The 23,489-nt window shown below is 65.8% G+C and overlaps 1 protein-coding gene across 2 annotated transcripts in view; it reads right to left on the bottom strand.

The window, feature by feature from the left end:
* Window positions 1-589: 589 nt before the first annotated feature.
* Window positions 590-23,489, bottom strand: part of LOC123377651 (solute carrier family 12 member 9-like) — a 50,079-nt gene continuing 27,179 nt past the window's right edge. The window contains exons 6-10 of one of the 2 annotated variants that reach the window (XM_045030801.1): window positions 19,434-19,558; window positions 8,407-8,599; window positions 3,906-4,080; window positions 3,546-3,692; window positions 590-2,046 (exon numbers count right to left, since the gene is read on the bottom strand). In XM_045030801.1, the coding sequence (XP_044886736.1) occupies window positions 1,026-2,046; window positions 3,546-3,692; window positions 3,906-4,080; window positions 8,407-8,599; window positions 19,434-19,558 (1,661 nt within the window). In that variant the 3' untranslated portion in view covers window positions 590-1,025. The remainder of the gene's footprint in view (window positions 2,047-3,545; window positions 3,693-3,905; window positions 4,081-8,406; window positions 8,600-19,433; window positions 19,559-23,489) is intronic. The other variant, XM_045030800.1, reaches the window with a different exon arrangement.

Here is a 23,489-nt window from a genome sequence, read left to right as displayed (position 1 = left end):
CCCAGCCAGGCACTCCCCGCGGAGCTGCCACGCACCGCGCCGGGGCCCTGCCGGCAGCGCCGTCGGGGACTCTCACCCGAGTGATTTACGAGGCTGGAGCGTCGGGCTCCCATGCTAATTGCAAGGGGCTAAGGACAGGCCAATGTGCCCGCCCCACACATGCATCCTTGCTGGAACCTGGGGTGGGACGATTGGGGGACCAGAGGGGGCTCAGAGCCCAGCAGGGGTGGAGATGGGGCGGCAGAACCCCATAGGCGATGGTGATGCGGGGGGGAGGGGGCTGCAATGGGGGGAGCAGAGCCCAGCAGGGAGGCTGATGCAGGGTGGTGATGGGGCTGCGAAGAGGGATCAGGGCCCCTCAGGGTGGGGCGGGGCAGTGATGGGGGAAGCAGGGAGAGGGGACACCCTGCTGCTCCCTAAGCCAGTGAATTACCCACAATGGCAGCTGGGGGGGCGGGAGGGGGGAGGATTCTGAGCCCCAGCCGCACACCTGAGCAGCGTGATCCAGCTGTCGGTTCCCCCCCATCACCCCAGCCCCTGGACAGGCCAGGCTGGGGACCATCCCCAAAGCTACATTATCCCCCTGCAAATTCTCCTTTCCTGGGACGCCAACAGCAAAGGGGGCGGGGTCAGGCTGCCGGTGGGCACGTGCTGCACCCGGGCACCCACTGGGCTAGCGCGGGGGACAGCCGGAGACAGCAGCAAACCCAGACACTCAATAACCCAGGCCAGGGTTCTGCCTGGAGCCTCCCATGGCAGATTTATTTCAGTAACATGTTTCAGTGCAAAAGAAGTTACGGGCACAGGCCCTGCCCGTCGCCCACGCTGGGCTGGGGCCATTTACCTGCCGGGCTCTCGCTCCCCTCGCCGCCCCCCTAGATCCCAGCCCACCAGGGAACGCGGAGACTCCAGGGCATTCGTCACACCACCCGGGCTGACCGGAGTCTCCGTGCCCGTCACTGCCGCTGCCCAAGCTTCTCGGGGGCTGACGGGTTCTCCAGCCGGGGCCGTCCGAGTCCCGGCAATTACCAGCGGCGGCCTGCCAGGACTGGGTGTGATTGGCACAGCACCCTGCCGGCAGAGCAGCAGCGGGGGTGCAGGAGGCCTGAGTGAGCGTGGGGTGTGTGTAGGGAGTCCCTGGGTGAGGGCGGCCTGGGGGGAGAGCTTGGGGGGTTCTCTGCCAGAGACCCCAGCCCGGGAGGCCGTGAGCCGGCCCGGTCCGAGTGCCGCAGTCCCCGGGGGCCAGGCCGGGTTACAGCTCGGTGCTGGTGACGGCGCTCACACCGTGCACCAGCAGGGTGGGGCCCAGGTCCCGGGTGAGCAGCTCCAGCTGGTGCAGGTAGCTGGGGTAGAGGCTGGTGTCGGCGGGAGGCCGCGGCAGGTAGAGGAAGCGGATGGTGGGCGAGGGGCTCTGCTCCAGGATCAGCCTGTTGGCTGCTTTCAGGTACTCGTCGGAGATGCAGGTGGCGTTGCCAGGGAAGTTCATGGCGGCCTCCGCCGGCCTGGCCCCCTGCTCCTGCTGCTTCTGCCAGTGCAAGGCCACCACGGCGTCCCAGGGCACCATGCGGATGGCAGCCTGGATGCGCAGCTCCTTCAGCAGCTGGCGCAGCTTGTCCTCGTGCCCGCGGGTCCTGGCCCCGGTCTCCACGCACAGGAAGAGGCGGAGCTGGGCGCGGCGCCAGGAGCGCACCATGCTGAGCACGCAGGCCATCTGCAGCAGGAAGAGGCTGCAGGTGTCGGCGTAGCGGGCGCTGTCGGGGCGCAGCAGGTTGAGGGGCCAGACGTCGATGGAGGGCGCCCGCGCCTTGTTGAAGTGCTCGAAGGAGCGAGCCAGCATCACGTTCCGCAGCATCTTCACCGTGTCGGCCACCACGGCCACGTACTCCTGGGGCGACAGCCTCCTGGGGGCCGCGGCCCCCCGCACCGGCGGGAAGATCAGCTGCGCCGCCTCCTCGACGCCCTCGAAGGCCGGGTGCTGCGCCAGCCCGTCCCGGGGCGCGGCGCTGTCGTAGAAGCCCAGCACGATGGTGTTGGGCCTCATGCCACCTGCGAGAGAGCGCGGCCCGAAGTTAGCTGCTGGGGCTGGCTGCTCACATCACCCTGCAGCCGAGCGCTCCCAGAGTCCCCGCCCAGCCTGGGAGCGCAGGGCCAGCGCATCCGTGCCGCGCGGTGCTTGGGGGCAGCGCCTCAGGCCCCAGGTACCCTGTGCCGGTGGCCGGCCCGCCCTCCGAGCAGCCCCGAGGCTGGCAATGACCCACCGCGCCTCCCTCTGCCTGCCCAGCTGACTCGGCGCACCACCGCTTTGCCCCACTGCACCGAGCTGGGGACTATTGAACCGCGGGGCCAGGTGTGAGGAGGTGGGGATTTTCTGTACTATTGTTACCAAGCAGATGTGTGCCTCAGTTTCCCCTATATGCTGCAGGGCTATCTAGGGGGCAGAAAGGGCTGTTTGCTCTCTGCAGAGGCTCAGAGACTCATGGCTTCCGGCTGTCTGGGTCCTGGGCCCCCTAGCAACGGAGCGGTTGAGAAGACAATGGCAAACCCAATCACTGGGACTTTGATAGCAACGCCAGGCCGCAGTGTTTGCCCGGCTGGGGAACAAAGGCTGGGCCGGGGGGAGCTGGAAGTGAAGTGGGGGCTGGGGGGAGCAGCCCGGGCCCACACCTGAATGGGGACACAGAGAGATCACCGGGGGGCTGGGGCTCTGGCTGACCAGGATGGCCCAGGCTGTAACTGTCTTTGCTCTGGGCTCACCAAGGACGCCCTGTGCTGCGTCCTTTGGCCAGTGAACCCGTCTGGGTGCCAGCGCTGGCTGAGCGCCCTGCGGGTGCTGGCGAAGGGCTGCGTTGCCCCTGAGTTTGTGCGGGTCTCCCTCGGGGGGCTGCCTCAGTGGGGCTGGCTGAGCGGAGCTGCCGGTGGGAAGCAGGGGGCTGCAGGCCCAGAGGCCCGGCCTAAGGAGCGGGGGAAGCCGGGGGCTCCCCATGGAGGAAGATGAGACCCCTCGGGGGTCTGGCCCGCTGCAGGGGGCCTCCCAGAGACTGCTCCAAAGCTGGGCCCATGGCTCCGATCCTGTAGGTCCGTCACACCAGCCCTCGCGCTCTGCCCCGGCTGAGCACCTTCCCCTCGGCGAGCAGTGGGGATGAGCTGGTGGGGGGGAGCGAAGCCAGGCCCTGCCCGAGCTCTGTGTCACCACCGGCTCCCGCCCCCTGGCAGGGGAGGGCTGGGGCAGCACCTACCCGCAGGTGAGACGCGCTGGCACGCACGCAGAGCGCTCCCCCGGCTCAGGACCGGGCCGAGGGCAGGGAGCGATACACGGGCAGTCCCAGGCTCCACTGGCCCCGGAGCCCACGGCTGCCCCAAGCAGGGAGCGGGCAGGGCAGGGCAGGGCAGGGCAGGGCAGGCGTCTCTGCTCCATCCCCACAGCTGCCAGGAGAGGCACCAGCAGGCAGTAACCCTGGCGGCTGGGCCGTGGGCCCCCCTCCCGCAGCGCCCAGCACGGGGGCGGCAGGCGGCGAGTGGCATCCGCGAGGCGGGCGGGGACTCACCCAGGCCGGAGATGAAGAGCAGCTGCTGGACGCCGTGTCTCAGCGAGTCGGCCAGCGTGAGGTTCACAAAGGCTTTGATGTTCAGCCGGTCGACCAGCAGGAGCCAGGAGTCGGCCTGGCTCTGCAGGGGGTCGGAGGGCAGGGAGTCTGGGGAGAGATGGGGCAGCGTCAGGCCCTACGCGCTGGGGCGGGCGGTGAGAACAGCCCCCTCCCCGAGCTGCCAGCCCCGGGCCCCACGTCTGGGGGGAGCTCGGCTCCGAGGCATCCCCCCCGCCAGAGCGGTTCCCGGGTCCCCCACCTGGCGTCACCCTCTGCTCTGGCCCGGGGCTTGCTCTGTCGCTGGCCGGGCCCTGCTCTCACCTAGCTCGGCCAGCTCCACGTGGCCCAGCACGTACAGGCCGCTCTTCTTCAGGTCGTTGATGAAGCTGATCAGCTGGAGGCTGGACCGGGGGTTCTGCACCATCAGCAGCATCTGGGGGCGCCAGAACTTGACGTGCTCCTTGCGGACGTCCAGCATCAGCAGGTACTTCCGGACCTGGCGGCAGGGGCAGAGCGGGTGGGCAGGGCGGACAGACGGGGGGATGGGGCAGATTCAATGGCATCTCGTTAGCCCTTGGCCTGCCTGAAGGCAGCCTGGCAGGGGCTGTGTGCCTGGCATGGGCACCTCCGCACCCAGCTGCCCCCGCCCCTCCCACTCACCCCGGCACACGGCCGACCCAGCTCTGGGTCCATCGGGAGAAAGCAACGGGGTAACGAGCAGGTGGGGGGGGGACGTGCCTGGCATGGGCACTGGGGGCGGCAGCCTGAGTGCGGGGAGGGCAGGCCCGGCCCAGGCACCAGGCAGCTCCGTGCTGAGCTGGTTAAATGCACCGTGGAGACGGGGTGGAGTTGGGAGGAGCCGCCTGCCTGCCGCAGAAATGAGACGCTGCCCCTGGCTGCCCGAGGAGGTGGGGGGGGGGGGAACAGCCACGCTGGTAGCGGGGGGAGGGGCAGGGAGGCCAGACACTGGGCAGTGGGGGCAGCGTTTCCTCCTCCCGCAGGAAGGGCCAGTAGCTGCCCTGTGCCAGGGTGGGCTGAGCGCTGGGGCAGGCGGGGCTGCAGCGTCTTCCCCGCCAAGTCCCGCCAGTGCCCGAGCCCCGTCTACACTAGGGCACACACTGCCCCACGGGCGCAGGCCGCCTCAGGCACCCACCCCGGGGAGGGGAGAGTCCCTCTGCAGGGCCCAGGAGACCCCCCGCCCCAGAAGGGGTTGGGCAAAGAGCCTCCAGGGGCCTGAGGTCCAGCTCCTGACAGGGGCTGCGGTGCCCAACTCCCCTTGGAGCCCAGTGCCAAGGGGCAGCCTGGCCAGGCGGGGCCCATGGCGGGAGCTGCTGTTGGTACCTGCCTGCGGGCAGTGCCTAGCTCAGCGCGGGCGCTACCCCACCGCCAGGGCCGCTCTGGGCACACCCGCCCCAAAGACGTGGGTCCTGTCTGAGCCCCTGCACAGGGGCCGGGGCCGGGGTCCAACAGGGCTTTTCCAGGGCCCCTGGGCAGATCCTCCGCTGGGCTGCACTGGAGCAGCTTCCCTGCGCGCAACGCGGCTTTGCCGAGGCTCCGGCCCTGAGAGTCTATGAATATTGCACCTCTCCGGCCCCGGCTGAGTCCGGCCCTCCTGCTTCACTTCTTCTACCCCCGCTCCTTTCCCCCGGCCCGGGAGCGCGCGGCAGAACAGACAGAGAGGTGCCCCCGCGCGGCACCGGCTAACCGGGTTAGACTCTGCCGCTGGCATGTGTCTTTACTACGGGGGACAAGTGCGTCTGAGCCCAGTCCATGGGGTAACGTCGCGCCGGGAAGAAAGGTTACTCCCCACTACACAACACACGCTGATCATTTCCCCGGCCCACCGTCTGTGCCTGGTGCCCAGGCCAAGCCCCTGGCTCGGCGGGAACGAGAGGTGGAGAGAGAAAATCTTCCGTGTTGTGGGAGCGTCTGGGTTTGGAGTCCCACTCGGGGGTCCCCGAGGAGCGTGCTGGGTTCAGCCGGGCTGCTCGGCCCTTTGCCTGTTGGTTACGGGAACCCCCAGCGGGATTTCATACAACCCCTGAGCCCTGCTCACCATCGGTCTCCCCCCTGCACAGTCATTTTTGCTTCCTGCCTTAAATGGCTGCATAGCAGATAGCTGCCATGTTCTACCCCAGAGGTGGCTGCATTTCAGAGGTGAGGCCCTTGCAGGCACTGACTTCCAGATGGTTTGTGTGACAAAGTGGGAATTTACTGTGACATTTTAATGACCCCATATGTGCCTCAGTTTCTCCTGTATTTCGCATGGCTACCCAGTGGCGGGGGGCGGGAAGGAACCATTTGCTCTCAGGGCAGGCCAAGCGAGAGACATGGGTATGAATGTCACCTGTCTGAGCCTGAACGGGTCCTTAAAAAGGACAGGCTGACGCTGACCCCATATCAGTGGAAAATCTGAGAAGACCATGGCAAATCCAGTCACCAGGACATTGACACCTGGTAACTAATGCCCAGAGGGAAAGGGGTTTCCCCCCCACTCAGCATGGAAGCTGAGCAAAATCCCCAGCTCGAGAACAAAGAACTGGGAAGGAGTGAGGTGGAGGGATCGGATTTGGCTGTTGGAAGGAGTCGAGCCTCTCACCTGGGAACTGCCCAGGGAGGTCAGACTGAGAGAGAGAGAGAGACAGAGCCTGAACATGGAGTTAATTACAGCTTGGCTGGGCTCTGGGCTAACCAGAATGGGCTTGGACTATGCTTTAACCTTCAGTCTCTGGGCTCCCCTAAGGACTTCCTGGGCTGTGTCCAATTGACTGCTAAACCTGAGCTTTTTTGACACTAATCGTCACTGTGAATACTGGGTGAGGTGCATTAATCCCTGAAGGGTGGACAAGTCCCTACCAGGGTCTGTCTCAGCTGGACTCAGCTTGCAGGGGGAAGCAGGAGGGCTGGAGCCCCGGTGGCCTCCCCAGGAGGAAGTGAGACGCCTTGGGGATCTGGCCCGGCGAAGGGATGGTCCCATAGCTGGAGGCGTAGCACCGATCCTGGGGAGCCGAGAGCTTTGGGATGAAATGGACGAGATTGCTGCATGTTGGGGGGGGCGGGGAGACAGTGCACACCTGGGGAGGGGGAGGTGCTAGGTAGGTTGGGCTGAAGCAGGCCCAGTGGTTGCTTCCTCCTATGCTGGAAATTGTCCAGTCACCTCCTCTCCCCTTTTTCCTCCCCTCTTTCCTTTCAGCCACAAGAAAACAACATCCTGATTCTCTGGAACTCAGCTCCCCACCCGTGGCCGCTCCTCCCACCTGCACCCCAGGGATGCCCCCACAGCACGGGCGGGGCTCACTGTGACGAAGTCTCCATGGCAACTAATGGCCGGGCCCTTCCCCCCTGCCAGGGGATGCTAAAGGTGTTGGAGACAGAGCTCAGGTGACCTCCTGGCCCGTGAAAGAGACCAAGCCCAGAGAGGAGGGGCTGGCGGGGGTTTGGGGGTTTTTGGAAGCTGGCTGGGAAATGGAGGGGAGCCCCATGGAGGCTCGGGCCTCCCAACAGGGCGGTGGCCTCCCTGGGGCCCCAGATGGACCTAACTAAGGGGGGGTCCTGTTGTCTGTACTGGCAAGACCCGTTTGGGACTGTGTTCCTGTCATCGAATAAACCTCTGTGTTACTGGCTGGCTGAGAGTCACGTCTGACTGCGCAGTGGTGGGGCAGGACCCTCTGGCTTCCCCAGGACCCCGCCGGGGCGGGCTCGCTGTGGGAAGCGCATGGAGGGGCAGAGGATGCTGAATGCTCCAAGGAGAGACCCAGGAGGTGAAGCCGTGTGAGCTTCTTGCCCTGCAGACAGTCTGCTCCGAGGGAGAGGAGGCTCCCCAGAGTCCTGCCTGGCTTTGTGGGGAGCAGTCCCAGAGCATTGCCCGGGGACTCGGTGACACTCACACCATGTGCTGCAGGTATGGGTGGCTTCAGTCCCCTGCAGAGGCCAGGGCTCTGGGTCCGTCCATGCCAGGGGGAAGGCAGACACCTGCTCTCACTCACTTCTAGGGAGCCTCAGTGGCTTTCCCTGCTCTCCCCCTCCCTCCTGGGGGGCGTGAGTCACGGCCTTGGTCCCCAGGCCGGGGCCAGAGCAATGCAAACAGCACAGCCCAGCTCCTCCAAGCCTAGCGCCGCTGCTTGCCATGGAAATTAGGAACCTAAATCCCCCTTCCCAAGCCCCGTTCACCCAGCCCAGCCGGCTCCCTGAGTCCCCTGCAGCCCCACAGACTCGCAGCCCGACTGATCTCACACTGGCGTCATCAGGAGTGACACCGCCAAGGCCTGGGGAGCAATGGGGGATCGGCCTCTGGGTGTGGCTCCCACCGCCATGCCTGCTGCTGGGACGGTGCCCGCCATCGAAGGCAGCTGGCCATGCCCTGCAGGGCGTCACGCTGGAGCAGCCCCACTCCGCGGGGTCCCCCTGGATTTACACCGGTGTCAGCGAGAGGAGACACCCCCCGCTCTACTCACGCCGCCCGGTGGAACCACAAGGCGCGAGCTGTCGAACACCGCCCCGGTGCTCCGCGCGGAGGTGCTGCTCCCAAGGAGCTGCAGCCGGGCCATCAGCAGAGCCCATTAAGCTCTAATGGGAGTTTTCAGCGCTGATCGGATGACTCCAAATGACAGGCTGGGTGGGCGACGAGGCACCGGGGCTGGGGAGGCCGCTGGGAGCGTGAGCCCATTGCTGGGGAAAGGGGCCGGGGCCAGGCTGTGCGGGGAGGGGGATTGCTCTGACCGAGCAGGGACGCCCGAGGCAGCAAGGAGAGGAAAGTGCCCCCGATCCCCAGCAGGGAGGGAGCCCCCTGGGAGGGGGCCGGCCCAGCTAAGCTCCCGCTTACCTGGTGGAAGATGAGGGCCTGGCTGATGTAGCCCCAGCTGCTGCTCGGGGACAGGTAGTGCAGCGCCAGCAGCAGCAGCACCATGAAGGCCACGCTGGCCGAGGCGTAGATGGGGCTGATGAGGAACATCATGATGCCGCAGCCCAGGATGCCCAGCACACAGGTGTGCCAGGTGAAGTACTGGAACGTGGGCCTGCAGGGGACAGCAGAGACGGGTCCTGAGCGCGGGCAGCGGGAGCCGCGCAGGCAGCTGGCCACTCGGCTAGTGCCGAGGGCTAGTCAGTGGGGGCGGGGAGAGGGCTCAGATGGGGGTAGCCTCGGGGTCGGGCTGGTTCTGATCCATCTGGGGACTTGTGGGGGGATCTTTCCCCCAGGAGCGGCCAAGGGGAGAACCGGACCCAGCACGATTGACCCCTCTGGCAGGGGCATCGGGAGAGGGCCAAGCCGGGCCAGGAGCTACAGCCTGTGGTTCCCAATCCCCATCCCAATCCTAGCCCTTGGGGCCTGCAGGATGGACCTTCCAGCCGGGCACTGCCCCTACCAGCTGGGCACGGCGAAGCCGTCTGTGCCGGAGCAGGGAGCAGGGCGGATTTGACCTGGGAATGGCGCAGGGGGGTTACATTGGGGATGGGGGACTCCCCTTGGGGGAAGCTACCTGAGCTGTAACCTGAGCCAGGAGGGGGGTTGGGAGAAGTGACACCTTCTGCCCGGGAGCCTGAACAAAGGGGAGGAGGAGCGAATCCATCACAGATGGCAGGAGCCACTCGTGCCCCATGGCACCAGCGGGCAGCGGCCCAGCCTTGTGGCTGGTGAAAACGGGACAGACACCGCTAGCCGCTTGCCTTCATCTGGCAGGGCCCTGAGCCCGGCCACACCCCGGCTGTCTCCCCACTCAGCATCCGTGGGGAAGGCCCTCCCGTGCAGCAGTGGCTGGGGGGGGGGGGCATAGGCCGAGGGCTGCTTTATCCCTGGCAATCCCTAGTTGCTTTAATTTCAGACTGGGGGCTGGGGGGTCGGCCCTGAGGGTGAGCCAGTGGAAATGCAGGGCCCCGGCCCGGGGGCGGCGCTCGGGAGGGGCCGGGATTTCCAGTGGTGCATGTTATTAAAAGACAGGCGCAGCGACGCAGGGCTCGGCTTGGGGGGCTGTACATGGCTTAATTAACTGGTGCTCATTTCACCCGCTGTCTGAGCGAGATTGCTTGGGAAGATTTAAGGAAGGCCAGTAACGATGCTCCCCACCCCCAGCCGCTAGCAACAAGCCTGCAAACCAGAGACAAAGGCCAGAGGGGAAGGAGGGGGGGGGAGCTGCTTCTCCTCTAAAGGGAATAAAAGGTGAATAATAAAGCGAGATTGTGGCTAAGTGGGGAATCGATCCTCATAAACGCCCCCCTTCCCCCGCCCAGCAGCAGAGCCGGCTGGGACGTTAACTCTTAGGACTCTGGCAGGCGACATGCATGTTCCCCACGCCTCTCCCGCCCCTCTGCAGGGCCCGCCTGGTTGAACCATGCTGGGGATGTGCACACCCAGAAGCGCCGCGGTACCAGAGCACCAGCTACCCCCCCTCCCAGCGCCTCCTGGGGACGCTCCATTAGCCGAGGCGGCTCCAGGCACCAGCACACCAAGCGTGTGCCTGGGGCGGAAAGCCACGGGCGGGCGCTCTGCCGGTCGCCGCGAGGGTGGCAGGCAGGTTGCTTTCGGTGGCATGCCTGCGGAGGGGCCGCTGGTCCCGCGGCTTCGGTGGACCTCCCGCAGGCGTGCCGCCGAATCCGCGGGACCGGGGACCTCCCGCAGGCGTGCCGCCGAATCCGCGGGACCGGGGACCTCCCGCAGGCGTGCCGCCGAATCCGCGGGACCGGGGACCTCCCGCAGGCGTGCCGCCGAATCCGCGGGACCGGGGACCTCCCGCAGGCGTGCCGCCGAATCCGCGGGACCGGGGACCTCCTGCAGGCAAGCCGCCAAAGGCCGCCTGCCTGCAGTGCTTGTGGCGGCAAAATACCTAGAGCCGCCCCTGGCCGAGGGGGACCCGCCCACTTTGGGAGCAGACGGTCCCAAGTCCCGCTCTGCCAGGACCGTTCCACTCCAGCCCAGCGGTGCCTGTGTCGTGCCCCGGGGTGATGGCCCGTCCCATGGAGCTGTGGGCTGGGGTCTCAGCAGGCCAGGCCGCTCAGCCAGCCGGACCCCTCCTCTCCCTCTGGGGGCTGCGGGTGGGCACAGGCTGCAGCATAGGACGCCCGGGGTGCACTGGCACACGGTCTGCTCAGCCCCCACGGCAGGAGCGTTCCCTGCCAGGCAGGGGTCCCGGGGTCCCTTCCCCCTGCGGCTGGGGCTGGGGGCCGGGTTGCCGGGCTGGAGGATGTGACGGGCATGCAATGGCTCGGAGCGCCGGGACCTGCCAATCACCGCCGAGAGCCGGTGCGGGGTGTCTGAGAGCAGCAGTGATCGATTGGGGAAGGCATTTTATCCTTCATCTCCAGGCTCCCTGCGCGTAATCACGGCTGAGGGGGCCCGATCCGCAGCTGGGGGGCACTGCCTCTGCTCTCGCTGGAGGCGACTGGAGCAGGCCTGGCTGTGCCTCTGGGGAAGCGCCCAGCACCCTGCAGGATGGGCCCGGGAGGAGCTCTCTGCAAGGCGACACACTGCTCTGGGCTGAGGGGCTGCGAAGCCCTGGGGCAGGCAGCAGGGTGCTGGGGGGCTGACAGAACAGGGAGACTCCTAGCCCCAGGGCCACACAGCACGGGCTGGAGCAGGGGGCATGGGACTGGGCCTCAGTTTCCCCACGAATCGTCAGGGGGAAGATTGTGTCTCTAGCCAAGCTGAATTCAGGGCTTATTTTCCTTCAAAATGTGTCTGGATCATTAATTCCTTCTCATGGAGGCCTCTCTGCTTCCCCAGCCAGCTGCGGTGCCCAGCAAACTGGAGGGGGGACAGGAACTGTCAATTCCCATCCACTTAGTAATTAGCGCTCAGACAGCAGGGCCGGCGGGACCCCGGCCACACCTGAAACTACCCTAAGCTCCTCCAGCCTGGCTGCTCCTGCGCCTCCAGGCAGAGCTGCCCAGCTCATCTTTGTGGGGACGCTGACGACATTCATGTATGTGCATGTGTGGGCACGTGGATGTGGGCACACGTGTGTGTGTGTGCTGGGGGAGGGCACAGAGTCGGGGCACCACCACTAGCCCCCTCTGATTTTTAACACTGCTGCTTCCCATCTCGCCAGTGAACAAGCCACTCCCAGCCCTGCGCCCTGCCCCCCCTGCACTCAGATCTCTCCGGGCCAGGCCACCTCTCCGGTTTCCAAAGGCTGAGGAAGCAGGGTTTGGAGAGGACAGTGCAGCCAGGCAGCCCGCTCTCCTTATGTGTCAGGCTGCTTGAGCCGAAGGGATCGTTTGCTAATTACATCGGAAGCCGCTAATTGCTCTTTGTGCGAAAACGAGCCCAGCGCTGCTCTGGGTAGAGCAGCGAACAGCCGCGGCCTGGAGGGAACGTGCCTGACGTGTCCTTGTGTGGCTGGAGCAGCCACTCCAGCAACAGGCTAGGTGCATGTGCTGCAGCCAGCCAGCTCCTCTCACCCTGCTGCTGTTCCACATCTCCCTGAGATTTCTCCTCCTTTGACCTCTGCCTAGCCCCAGAGTATGGGGTGAGCGCTGGGATCGCACCCGAGAACAGCCTCCCATCATTCAGTTCTGCTGCTTGCCCCACAAGAGCCGGCTATCTGCCAGGAGCACTGGGAGCAGGAACAGGCGCTAAGCTGGGGTCTACCACTTCGACACTGCAGTCTAGAATGATCAGAGATACACACTGTTGCAACAGATGTTCATGCCTGCACCTGTGCTCCAGCCAGAGCCATGCACTAGAGCAGCAGGAGTGTACTGTGCGAAGGGACAACTCTGAGCCACATTCTCTCCTGGGAATCTCCGTTCCGGGCTGAACAAAAGGGCAGGAAACCCCCACAGGGCTTGCAGTTCCTCACATGGGGGGAGCTCGGTGCCCCGGTGCTGCAGGAAGTGGCACCCCAGTGAGATACCAAGGGAACCCCATCTCCCATCTGAGTGAGAGAGGGAGCCAGCGATCATGCCAAGGGCTGGGAATCCCCTTGCCATAAGGCTTGGACCCATTAACTTCTTCATCCCTAACCTACCTGGGAGATGGGCACAGAGCATCGTCCCCATTTCACAGGTGGGCAAACTGAGGCAAAGCAGAGGAGCGACTTGTCCAAAGACAGAATCAGAACCCCGGAGTCCAGGATGCCAGGTCTAGGTCAGCCCGTGAGCTCACAAATGCCATGTACCGCTGGCAGAGCCGGAGAGCTCTTTGGGGATGATTATCGCGGTGAGAAGCCGAGTTGGAGTTCTGGAGACGGCTCTGCCAGGGAAGCTCCAGGACGTTCCTGCGCCGTGGGCATCGCTGCCCGGCTTTGCTCTGCACGGGAAGCAGAGCGGCCCTGCTGGAGAGACGCCGCGCCTCAGAGTTGCCTGCATTTGGTTTCAATTACAACCTGCTCCCCGCGCCGTATATCAAGGTGTTATCCGTGATTTACAGAGCGTGGTACAATATAATCACAACTCGGCAACAATGTACAGACCAGATTTACTTCTCCCAAGCAAATACGTCTCCGGGTAATTCATTACCCAACGGGACTTCAGCTCACAACTCATCAGCAAGCCACTACCCAATGAGACGGGCGCTCACGCCGCATCACCAACCTGCTGCCCAATGGGCTCGCAGCTCAGGGCTCATCGCCAGCTCGCCGCCCAACGGAAGCCATCCTCGTGCCTCGTCGCCGATCCGCTAGCCAACGGGACGCCAGCTCGCAACTCATCCTCAATGCCCGGCCCAATGGGGCGTCAGCTCACAACTCACGCTTAAACAGCCCGACTTTGGTTTACTGTGCCGCAGATTTATGGCTTATAAACAACTTATTATCTGACACGTTTCAGCTCATTGAAAAGCCGAGGCGCAGGTCATAAACAATTCATTACCCGCTGCGCTGCCAACAGACCGCAGGCGGACTCCGCGCCAACCCCCGGCACGGGCGCGGCCGGTGAGCGGCACTCACTGGAGCAGATCCTCCAGGGGCGGTTCCCGCCCTCGGCCGCACGGCTCAGCGGCTTAGCATGGAGCCAATTCAGGGCTTGGGAAGGCGGGGAGCCAGTGCCCACCCTCCTCGCCCCTTCCAACCACGGTACATCGTGAAGTGGCTCCAGCCGCGAGGGAGCGGCCTCCTCCGGGCTTGCAGGGTGCCAGGCTGCTGTGGTCACAGTACGCAGGGCATGGCCAGGTGGTCCCACCCCTGTTCCTCTGCCCGCAGCCCCTGGAGGTGGCAGTGACTGGGATCAGCCGGTGACTGGCTGATGGCTCCCGAGCCGGCCCGGAGAGCCAGGGAGGCCGTCCCGGGGTGATCACAGCTGTCACTGAGTCACGGCATAGCCCAGGGGCCCTCAGCGGGCTGGAGGACAGGCTTGGCATCTGCGCAGCTACAGGGGGCTGCAGTGGGCCAGAGGTAAAAGCTATTTGTCACCTGCCTGGCCCCATCACTGCAGGAGGTGGCGTGGGGGGGGCTGCGCTCAGCATGGGGGCTGGGCCGAGGCAGAGTCATGCACAGGTATGTAATACTGAGCTCTGGGAGGGGTTAGAGCGGGGGAGGGGTCTGGGAGTCAGGACTCCTGGGTTCTATGCACGGCTCTCGGAGGGGAGAGGGGGTGTAGTGGGCTAGAGCAGAGGGGGGGTGTCTGGGAGTCAGGACTCCTGGGTTCTATGCACGGCTCTCAGAGGGGAGAGGGGGTGTAGTGGGTTAGAGCAGAGGGCGGGGGGTCTAGGAGTCAGGACTCCTGGGTTCTATGCACAGCTCCTGGAGGGGAGGGGGGTCTAACGGTTAGAGCGGGGTGGGGGTCTAGGAGTCAGGACTCCTGGGTTCTATGCACAGCTCAAGGAGGGGAGGGGGGTCTAACGGTTAGAGCGGGGGAGGCGGCTAGGAGTCAGGACTCCTGGGTTCTATGCAGAGCTCTCGGAGGGGAGGAGGGTCTAGTGGTTAGAGCAGAGGGCGGGGGGTCTAGGAGTCAGGACTCCTGGGTTCTATGCACAGCTCCTGGAGGGGAGGGGGGTCTAACGGTTAGAGCGGGGCGGGGGTCTGGGAGTCAGGACTCCTGGGTTCTATGCACAGCTCCTGGAGGGGAGGGGGGTCTAACGGTTAGAGTGGGGCGGGGGTCTGGGAGTCAGGACTCCTGGGTTCTGATACAACTGTGGCATGTGACCCTGAGCTATCCCTTGCCTCAGTCCCCTCCTCCCCGGCCAGAGGGGCTGATGGACACTTCCCTACCTCAAGGAGGTGGGTGGGGCGCAGCGCCCCCTTCTGGCCAGGTGCCCGGAGGGGGAGCTCAGCTCAGCTGAGGGGAGAGAAGGGGCCGTGGCTGGGGATGCAGGAGGGCCCTGGGGGCAGCCGAGCGGCTCAGCCCACCCCCCAGACCATAGCACCTCCTTGGGAGGGGCAGAGCCTGTGTGCCCCCCACGGGTGGGCTGCTCTTCCAGTGGGGCTGGGCGCGGAGAAACCCCAGGCTCTCTCCTTCCATCCCCAAAGCCGGCAGTTGCTTACGCCCCCGCCCCAATCGCCACCCACCGCCTCCCGCTCCATAATAAGAGCTTAATCACAACATCCATTAGGCAGGGCCCGGCGCCGGCAATTACCATCTCCAGCAGGCCCCCGCCTGCGCTAATGCAGCCAGCTGGGAAAATTGCTCTCTGCCTCAGCACCGCCAAGGGGCCCCCTCCCCAGGTCGCTCCGCCACAGCCCCCCCAATCACCGTGGCAACCCTCCGCACCCCCAATCCCACGCCAGTGACCCTGGCCCCTGGGGATCGGCCAGGGAGGGGCCTGGCCACTGGCGTGGGATTGGGGGTGCGGAGGGGCGTGCCGAGTTTTCCTCCCGCCCTGCTCGCTCCCCAGCCCTCTGGCCCCCTCGCCCCAGGGGCGCTGGAGGAGGCACGCTCAGGCTGGGGCGTTCCCAATCCAAGCCACAGGTCAGTGCACAGTGGGAGACGGGGGACAGCACTGGGGCTGTGGGATACGCATGGACCTGACGGCTTCTGCTGGGATGATCAGCAGAGCAGTAAGTCGCCCTAGCGCCATGTGAATGGCCACCAGTAGGTTTCAGAGTCAACACTGCCATTGTGGTGAGTGGGGCAGGTTGACCTGCTCAGAGCTCAGTTCAGGCTGGCTGCAGACTCAGGCGGGTTCCCACCTGTGCCCTGCCCCTGGGGTTGGCACCCTGGCTCCTGCCCTTTCATGCCTCTCCCCAAGCAGGGGGCTGCTGGGGGAGATCATGGCAGGCAGCGTTGATGGAGCCGTTCTGCGCTCCAGATCCATGAACCATGAATGTGGAACAGAACCCGCTCCCCGGGGCCCTTAACCTTTACGAGAGAGCGAGCGAGCGCGGGGCAGGTCAGCTCAGAGATGCAGCCGGAGCCAGCCAGATGGGTGCCAGCAGAGCAGGGCGCCCAAGCCGGCGCGGCACGGGAGCGCAGAGGAGGCGGGCCCGCAGAAGCTGTTATTTTCTCTAATTGTTGTTTTTGCTGAAAGGTAATTAAAATCCCCTTTTTATTTTGCATCTCGGAGACCTCGGCGGGGAGCGGGAGGGGAGAGCCGAGCGCTGGGGAAGCGGGGGGAGAATGCTGCATTGAGGCGGGGAGGGGGGAGAGCGACGCAGAGGGAGGGGGAGATGCTGGACGGGGTGGGCAGAGAGCCCCTCAGCCAGGCCAGCCCCAGTCACACTATAACCAAGCCTGGCCCCACACCCCTCAGCACATGCTATGGGCTCTCCCCGCCCCCCCGCTCTGGGGCTACCTCTCCCTGCCAGCTCTCCGTTCTCCCCCCAGCCCCGGGCACTCACGGGGTATCTTCTCATGCTGTACCCTTCCTGCCACCCCTTCCAGCTTCCTGCCTCCCCCGGTGCCTGGCCGAGCCACTGTCACCTGCCCTGGCTCTGCTCTGGGGCCCGGCCCCACGCACCCCACAGGGATGATGGCGTCCCACCGCTGCGAGCTCACCGGGGGGCAGCACTGGGGCAGGCTCACGCAGTGCCGCTCCCAGCACCTTGGCCTCGCTGGCACGTCATCCCGCAGGAGGATCAAGGCCTCGGGCAGGCCAGAGGCTCTATGGAAAGCAATGACCAGGGGACACGCAGGGTCCCATTGTCACTCGGCTGGCCCAGAGCTCGGCCGGCCCAGGGCTCGGCCAAGATCAGCTCCTGGCAGCGGCTGAAGCAAGCCAGCCGGGGGGACGCTGGTGGGCAGAGGACAGCTCCCGGCACAGCCTGCTCTGCACGGCCGCGGCTGGCTGAGTCAGCCTGGGGTCAGGAGGTGGCTGGGTTCCCGGCAGACACTGAGCTCTCACCTACCAGCATCCATGAGTAATGCTTCCCCCATCTGCGGCTGACTGGGAGACTCTGTCCCCTCGGGCCGGCCAGTCTCACCTCTCAGCAGGATGCCAGCCACGGGACGGGCCTGGGCACGGAGGCCTCAGCAAACGCCAGCTAGTCCAGAACTCTGCAACACCTCACCTCGGCAACAGGCTACCGCGAGCCCACCCCACCCACGCTCACGGCCTCGGCTCCTCGCCTTCAAGGCACTCCAGGCCCCGGGCCCAGGGTATCCGGAAAAGCCTCGAGCTCTGGGATGGGACCGTGGCCAGCAGCTCTGCTCCTCGGGCCAGTGGGATTCTCTACCACCAGGGTCAGGCTCAGCAGTTCAGGGCTTTCCCAGACCGAACTCCCCACGCAGGACGTGGCCTGCACAGCGAGGTGCTCAGAGACCCTGGGGACGGAGCAGGACAGACCTGGCCCAGGGGCAGGAGACCACACCAGACGGACCAATGCTCTGCCCAAGGGTGGCAGTGGCTGTTCTCCAGGGACTGGGGGCCATCTCAGGGGCCGGGTTCTGGCCAGCAGTGAGAGACGCTCTGGGGTTTGGGGCCGAGGGAAGACAGCACAGGTTTGAGCCGCGTGAAGTGGCTGAGATCAGCGCTGACATAAACAGTAGGTACCCACGGAGAACCCAGCCCCACTGAGGTGCTGCCCCCCACGGCCAGGCCCCTCACCTGGGTCCCCACGGAGCAGAAGGCTCCTCTTAGTATCTCCTGCAAATGCCCCTCCGTTGCCCGAGCCCCCCAGGTGCTCCTCCTGCAATGGCAATGCAGGGAGCCGTAGTGTAGACAGGCCGCTGGCGCCGTTGCCAATGGGCCGTTTAACGCTGGGCAGCGCAAGGCAGGGAGAGCAGAGTTCCCAGTCAGCACCAGGCCATGCCGCACCGAGGGTGAGTAAGACAGGATCGGTCTGACGCACGGAGCCCTGCCCACACTCCACACCAGGGTGCCTTAGAGGTGCCAGCTCCCAGCCCCAGGTCCCCCTGCAGCCAGGGGTGCAGGTACCTGGCCTCTGGAGGGCTGTGCCACCCTCAGCCATTAACTCCAGCACACAGCCCCCAGACCCTGGGGCTACTGGGGGATGGCACAAAAATCGGAGAGAGACTGGCCCGTTTTCACTAGACTCTTCCTAATTGCAGGGCCATTTTCTCCAGGCCTGGGAAACCTGCGGCACCCACCCCGTAAGCACAGCGCCCGCTCTTCCCCTCCAGTAGCCGGGTCTGGTAGTTACCACCTGGAGAACCCCACCGCAGTCAGGACCCCATTGTGCCAGGTGCTGCACGTGCCCATCGAGAGACGCACACACCAGCCAACGGGACGGGGGGAGGGGAATGGCAGCAGGGAGAGGCAGCGCAGGCTAGTGGTTAAGACGTTTCCTGAGGCTTACCAGAGCTGGGTTCTGCCCTGCCCTGTGATAGGACCTCCCCTGCCCTGGGCCCCCTTCGGGTCTCCGAGACTCAAACGACAGGATCCTCATCTCAGCAGAGGGGGACCCCCCCCGTTGCACGGGTGAGCACTGAGCCATCGAGTGGCTGGACCAAGGGGAATGGGGGCAGAGCCCAGGACTCCGTCTGGGTCTTCACCACCTCCCTCCTCCTGAGCAGGCCCCCTTTGCTGGGGGGCAGGGCAGCGGGGGGCTGGGCATGCGCAGGCCGCCTGTTCCAGGAAGGAGGCTGGGCTCTCCCTCGCTGTAATTACCGCTAATGGAAGGCGCGCTCCAGCCCTGCCTGGCGCGCTGCCCCGGGAGCGCAGCGGGACGCGAGCCATAAATTTCCCACCAATCGCTCGGCGCACTCGGGGCTGGTGTTTCCATTGGGGGGTTGTTTTTTTCTTGGCTAAAAATGGTATTTGCTCAAGGGCAAAAGCTTTTTAACCAGGCTCATAAATGCTGATTACCAGCGCTGTGCTCGGCTTGATGGGATTAGAGGGGGGCAGGGATTGATCAGCCGCCCCCCCTCCGACACCACAAGATCACGCGTGCTGGGGGGGCGGCGGGGGGGCTCACATTGATCGGTTCGCGTCCAGCGGGGGCGGGGATGGGGGAGGTTCATCAGCGAGAAGCAGGGCGTAGGGGGGAACCTTCTCTGACACCTCATGCCAGCTGAGATCCCTGCTCGGGGAGCTCTGCCCCCCGCAGTCCCAGGGAGGTGCGGCAGTGGGGAGACAGCATGACCCGCATAACCCCTGCATCCGACTCACTGGCTGGCTGAGCTCCTGGCCCCTGCCTGCCAAGCACGGGGCACCCAGGAGGCTGGAGTTGGGGGGTAGTGGCTCGCAACGCGGGGCTAGGGGGACCTAAGCCCAGTCCATCCCATCCCTCCATGCACACATCCTGGGGAGGGGCGGTGGGGGGAGATGTGGGGCTGGCAGATTCCAGCCTGGTGCTTGCGCGGGGCGGGGGACAGGCCTGCCCTCCCTTGCAGGTTTTGAGGGCATGGGGGACCCAGTTACCCGCCCGGCCTGGCCCCCCGCTGCCCAGTGGCACTGCGTGTCAGGGGTTGCCAGGCAGGGCACTGCACGGCGGTGCGAGTGCGTCACAGTGGCTTGTGCCGCCGGCTCCCGGAAACCCCACTAGCAGACAGTCTCTTTGCCCCAGCCTCCCCCCGGCCGGGTACCTGAAGTTGGGGGCTGACGCCCACTCGAGGGCCAGGCAGGCCAGGTCGACGGTGGCGTAGACCAGCAGGAAGAAGATGGTCACAATGGCGGCGATGGTGTTCAGCTTCCCAGAGAACAGCACCAGCTGGGGGAGACAATGGTGTCAGGCACCCCCCTTGGCTGGCCGGGCGAACGGAGCCCCACACCGCTTACAGGGCTGGGGCTATTCTGGCTGGTGCATCCAGCGGCAGGGCAGGAGGCAGCACTGTGCTGAGCCAGACGCTGGGCCCCCGTGGCCCTCTGAGGGGAGCTGGGATGCCAGCTCCTCTGCCACGGGCTCCCTTGGCGGTGCCGCCCAGGGTGCGCCCCCTTGTCCCCCGCCCACCTGTGCTGCATGGAGAGACTGGCACCACGTTCGCCCTGCTCCGGACCCCAGGCACGTCCCCCTGCCACCCCCCCCACGCCCACCTCTCACGGGGGGGCCAGGAGAGAAATCCAGCCCCACCACCCCAGGGCCTGTGCCTCTCCCGCCCTGGGGGTCACCGCAGAGCCACCCCCCTACGAGGGGCAGCGTAGGGCAGGAGCCCTCACCCCCTAAGCCAGAGACAGCCACGGGGCAGCCATGCAGCAGAGATGGAGCCAGAGCCCAGCCCAGCAGGCTGCCCCCAGCGCCCTTCCCGGGGGAAGTGGGTCCAGAGAGGCACTGAACAGCTGAGATCTTCCTGCTGGGAACCCGCCGGGCACAGCATCCCCTCCCGCACCAGGACTGGGGGGCAGCGCCAGGGCACACCCAGCCTGAGACAGGGCAGGCACAGTGTGGCTGGGCCTGGGGGCCCGTCCCCACATGGGCTGCGCTGCGCTGGGGGTCCCAGCGGGCTGGGCCCAGCAGAGGAGCCCGTACATGGGGAGTCCACGGGGCCACAGCCAGCCCGGTGCGTCAGCCAGGATCTCAACTGAGTCCTGGGGAAAGGGCTGATCGGAGGCCGGGGTGCGGGGGGGCTCACTGGATCTGGCTCCTGCCCTGAGAACAATGGATGGGCCTGTCCCCAAAGCCCTGGGCATAGGAGGGAAGCAAGCAGCCTGGGCAAAGGGGGGACCTGCAGGGGAGCATCCGGACCCCGGCCAGCCCTGGGGTAAAGCGGGGGACGTGCAGGGGAGCGTCCGGACCCCGCCCAGCCCTGGGGTAAAGGGGGGGACGTGCAGGGGAGCGTCCGGACCCCGCCCAGCCCTGGGGTAAAGGGGGGGACGTGCAGGGGAGCGTCCGGACCCCGCCCAGCCCTGGGGTAAAGGGGGGGACGTGCAGGGGAGCGTCCGGATCCCGCCCAGCCCTGGGGTAAAGGGGGGGGACGTGCAGGGGAGCGTCGGGACCCCGCCCAGCCCTGGGGTAAAGGGGGGGGACGTGCAGGGGAGCGTCCGGACCCCGCCCAGCCCTGGGGTAAAGGGGGGGGACGTGCAGGGGAGCATGCAGGCCACACCCAGCCCTGGGGTAAAGGGGGGGGACGTGCAGGGGAGCGTCCGGACCCCGCCCAGCCCTGGGGTAAAGGGGGGGGACGTGCAGGGGAGCGTCCGGACCCCGCCCAGCCCTGGGGTAAAGCAGGGGGGGTCTCAGCTGGATGCAGGGAGCCAGGTCTAAGCACCGAAGCGATGCGAGCGGCAGCCCTGTGAGCCCAGGCCTGCTGGTGCCCACGCCCCCGGGGAGGGCCTGCTGCGTTCTTGGGGAGCTGCGCCCCACCCCCTACCCCCCAGCGCGGCCGGGAGCCGCTCTGCACCGCGAAGCCGGCGGTTCAGCCTGACCCGCAGCACTCACTCCGCGTGGGGCGCTTTAGATTATTCAACCCATTTAAGCAATTGGGAATTTCAGCTCGTTGGGAGCTTAATAGCGCCGAGCCGGGTAATCGTGCCTGGCTGCTCTAATGGAGTCCCCCACCCCCCGCCCTCGCTCGCCCAGCCGTTTGCCTTTGATTTATAATTCAGTTAGCTGCTCATCAAGGGAAAGGATCTAAGCTGAAAGGTAGCAAACCCCACGCCAGCAGGGCAGGGGGGCCTGGCGGGGGGGGCGGCAGGGGGAGGCTGCTATCAGAGAGCCCACAACTAGCTGCTGTTGGGGAGGCTGGAACGGGCAGGTGGGGGAACGGCCGCTGCAGTGGGCCAGGGGCTGGGAGCAGGCCTGGAGATGGCCATCTCGGGCAGGCTGCCAAGTGCCATTAGCTGCTAGGCTATGGGGTGAGTCCCTAGAGCTGGTATGGTGCCCCGGCCGGCCCTGCCACTCCAGCCCTGAGCCCCCCATATAGCTCTGCCGGTGCCCCTCACTCCTGACCTGCAGCCCCCTGCTATCCCAGCCTGGGCTCCCCACCCACCCCACGGCTCAGCCCCATCGCTGGAGCCTCTTGGGGCCTCTCCCACCCTGGGCCCCGGAGCTGGTGGGGATGGGTCTGCCTGGAGCCTGCCCAGGCCTAGCTCCCATGACTCCGGAAGCAGGGGGTTGCAGCCGTGTGTGAGGCCCTCATCCCATGCCATGCATCAGTGCCATGGGGCACCCCTCAGCCATGGCTGCTGCCCGCCATTTTAGATCTGCTGCCTGGAGCTCACGTGAGAGTCACCAGAGTGTCTGAGGGGCCAGAGAGACGCCCATTGCCGTTGGGCCTGAGCCTCCCAGGGCAACCCAGCGGGGGCAGATGCCAGGCAGGATGGCTCCCGTAGCACCAGCCCCTTGAGGCGATTCTCAGCTCCCCGCTGACTGGCCTGCACCAGCGCCGGGGGGCTCCCCCCTTTCCCTGGGCCGGGCCTGGCCCCGCGGTGAGACGCAGCCACTAGCTAATGGCAGGGGAGGGCGATTCCTCCCGCACACCACGGGGCTTGTGATTCAATTGACTCCAGAGGAAGAAAAACGCCTCAGAGGAGCAGCTGCCAACGAGCTGGCCAGGCCCCTGAGCCCAGCCTCCATCACCCACCTGGGCCATTTCCAAAAAAGCACCGGCTGCCCCTCGCCTGGGCACAGGGAGGGCCCCAGGCCAGCCACAAAACCACCTCCTTGTCCTCCACATCCCTCCTTAAACCTCCCCTCCACCGTGATGCCACGACACGGGACAGCTGGCTGCTGCGCCCAGGCCACTGGCCAGCGTGGGGCCCCCTGGTCTCTCCGCCAACTGCCCCTTGTCTTACGCCGAGCCTGTCAGCTCCCCGGGGCAGGGGCCGGCTCTGGGACGTGTGTTTGTACTGCACAGCGTGCTGGGACCTGGAGCCTCCATGGGCCGCAGCTCTAGCTGGACGCTGGCAGCAATCAGACACAATTCATGCCAACCAGGTGCAGTCCCGGAGCTCCGGACAAGCTGCCCACCTGGCCAGCGGCTGGGGGGCCCTGAAGGTACAAAGGGCCAGAGCCTCAAAGGGATTTAGGCTCCTGACTCCCATTGGTTTCAATAAGAGTTAGGCACCTAAATACCTCTGGGTTTGCGGCTCTGTGATTCCTTGCTGTCCATGGCCCTGGTTCTCCTGCACTGGCATGGAGCTGGCACTGGGCTCCCTCCCCCACCCCGTCCCGTGCCTGCTCTCTGCACGTGGGCGCTGGGAGCCCAGGCCCCAGAAATGGATTGTTATCCCCGCCGCCTGCAATCAGGGCTGAGCTGGCTGAGGCCGCGACGCCTCGTGCATGCGTGTGGCCATGTTCCCTGCCGGCTAATGGGGCAATTTTTTAGCATTACATATATTTGTCCAATTTGGTGGAGAGGAGACAAGCTCGCTCTTGAGACGCGAAGCCGGCGCTGCCTCACCACTCCTGCAGACTGGCTGATGGCAGGTTCCGGGCACAACGTGATGATCCAGGCGGTGGCACAGCGACGCCCCCCACCCGCACTGGGAGCCCTTTGCACACACAATTAGAGCGATTGTTTCCTTCCCCTGGGAGGTCTCACAGCTCCACACACAACTGGAGGGTGAAGCCCTGGGATCTCAGCTGCTGCCCCGGGACCCCGACTCAACAGCACCCCCAGAGACACCCCCGCGTGCTGCCTAATGCCTGTGACATCCTGGAACTTGCGAATGGGGCCCACATGGTGCCTGCCTGGCTGCCAAAGGGG

The sequence above is a fragment of the Mauremys mutica genome, chromosome 9 (assembly GCF_020497125.1).
Source record: "Mauremys mutica isolate MM-2020 ecotype Southern chromosome 9, ASM2049712v1, whole genome shotgun sequence".
Classification (NCBI taxonomy): domain Eukaryota; kingdom Metazoa; phylum Chordata; order Testudines; family Geoemydidae; genus Mauremys; species Mauremys mutica.
Note: the sequence above shows the minus strand (reverse complement) of the source record. Positions and strands in the feature narration are given on the sequence as shown.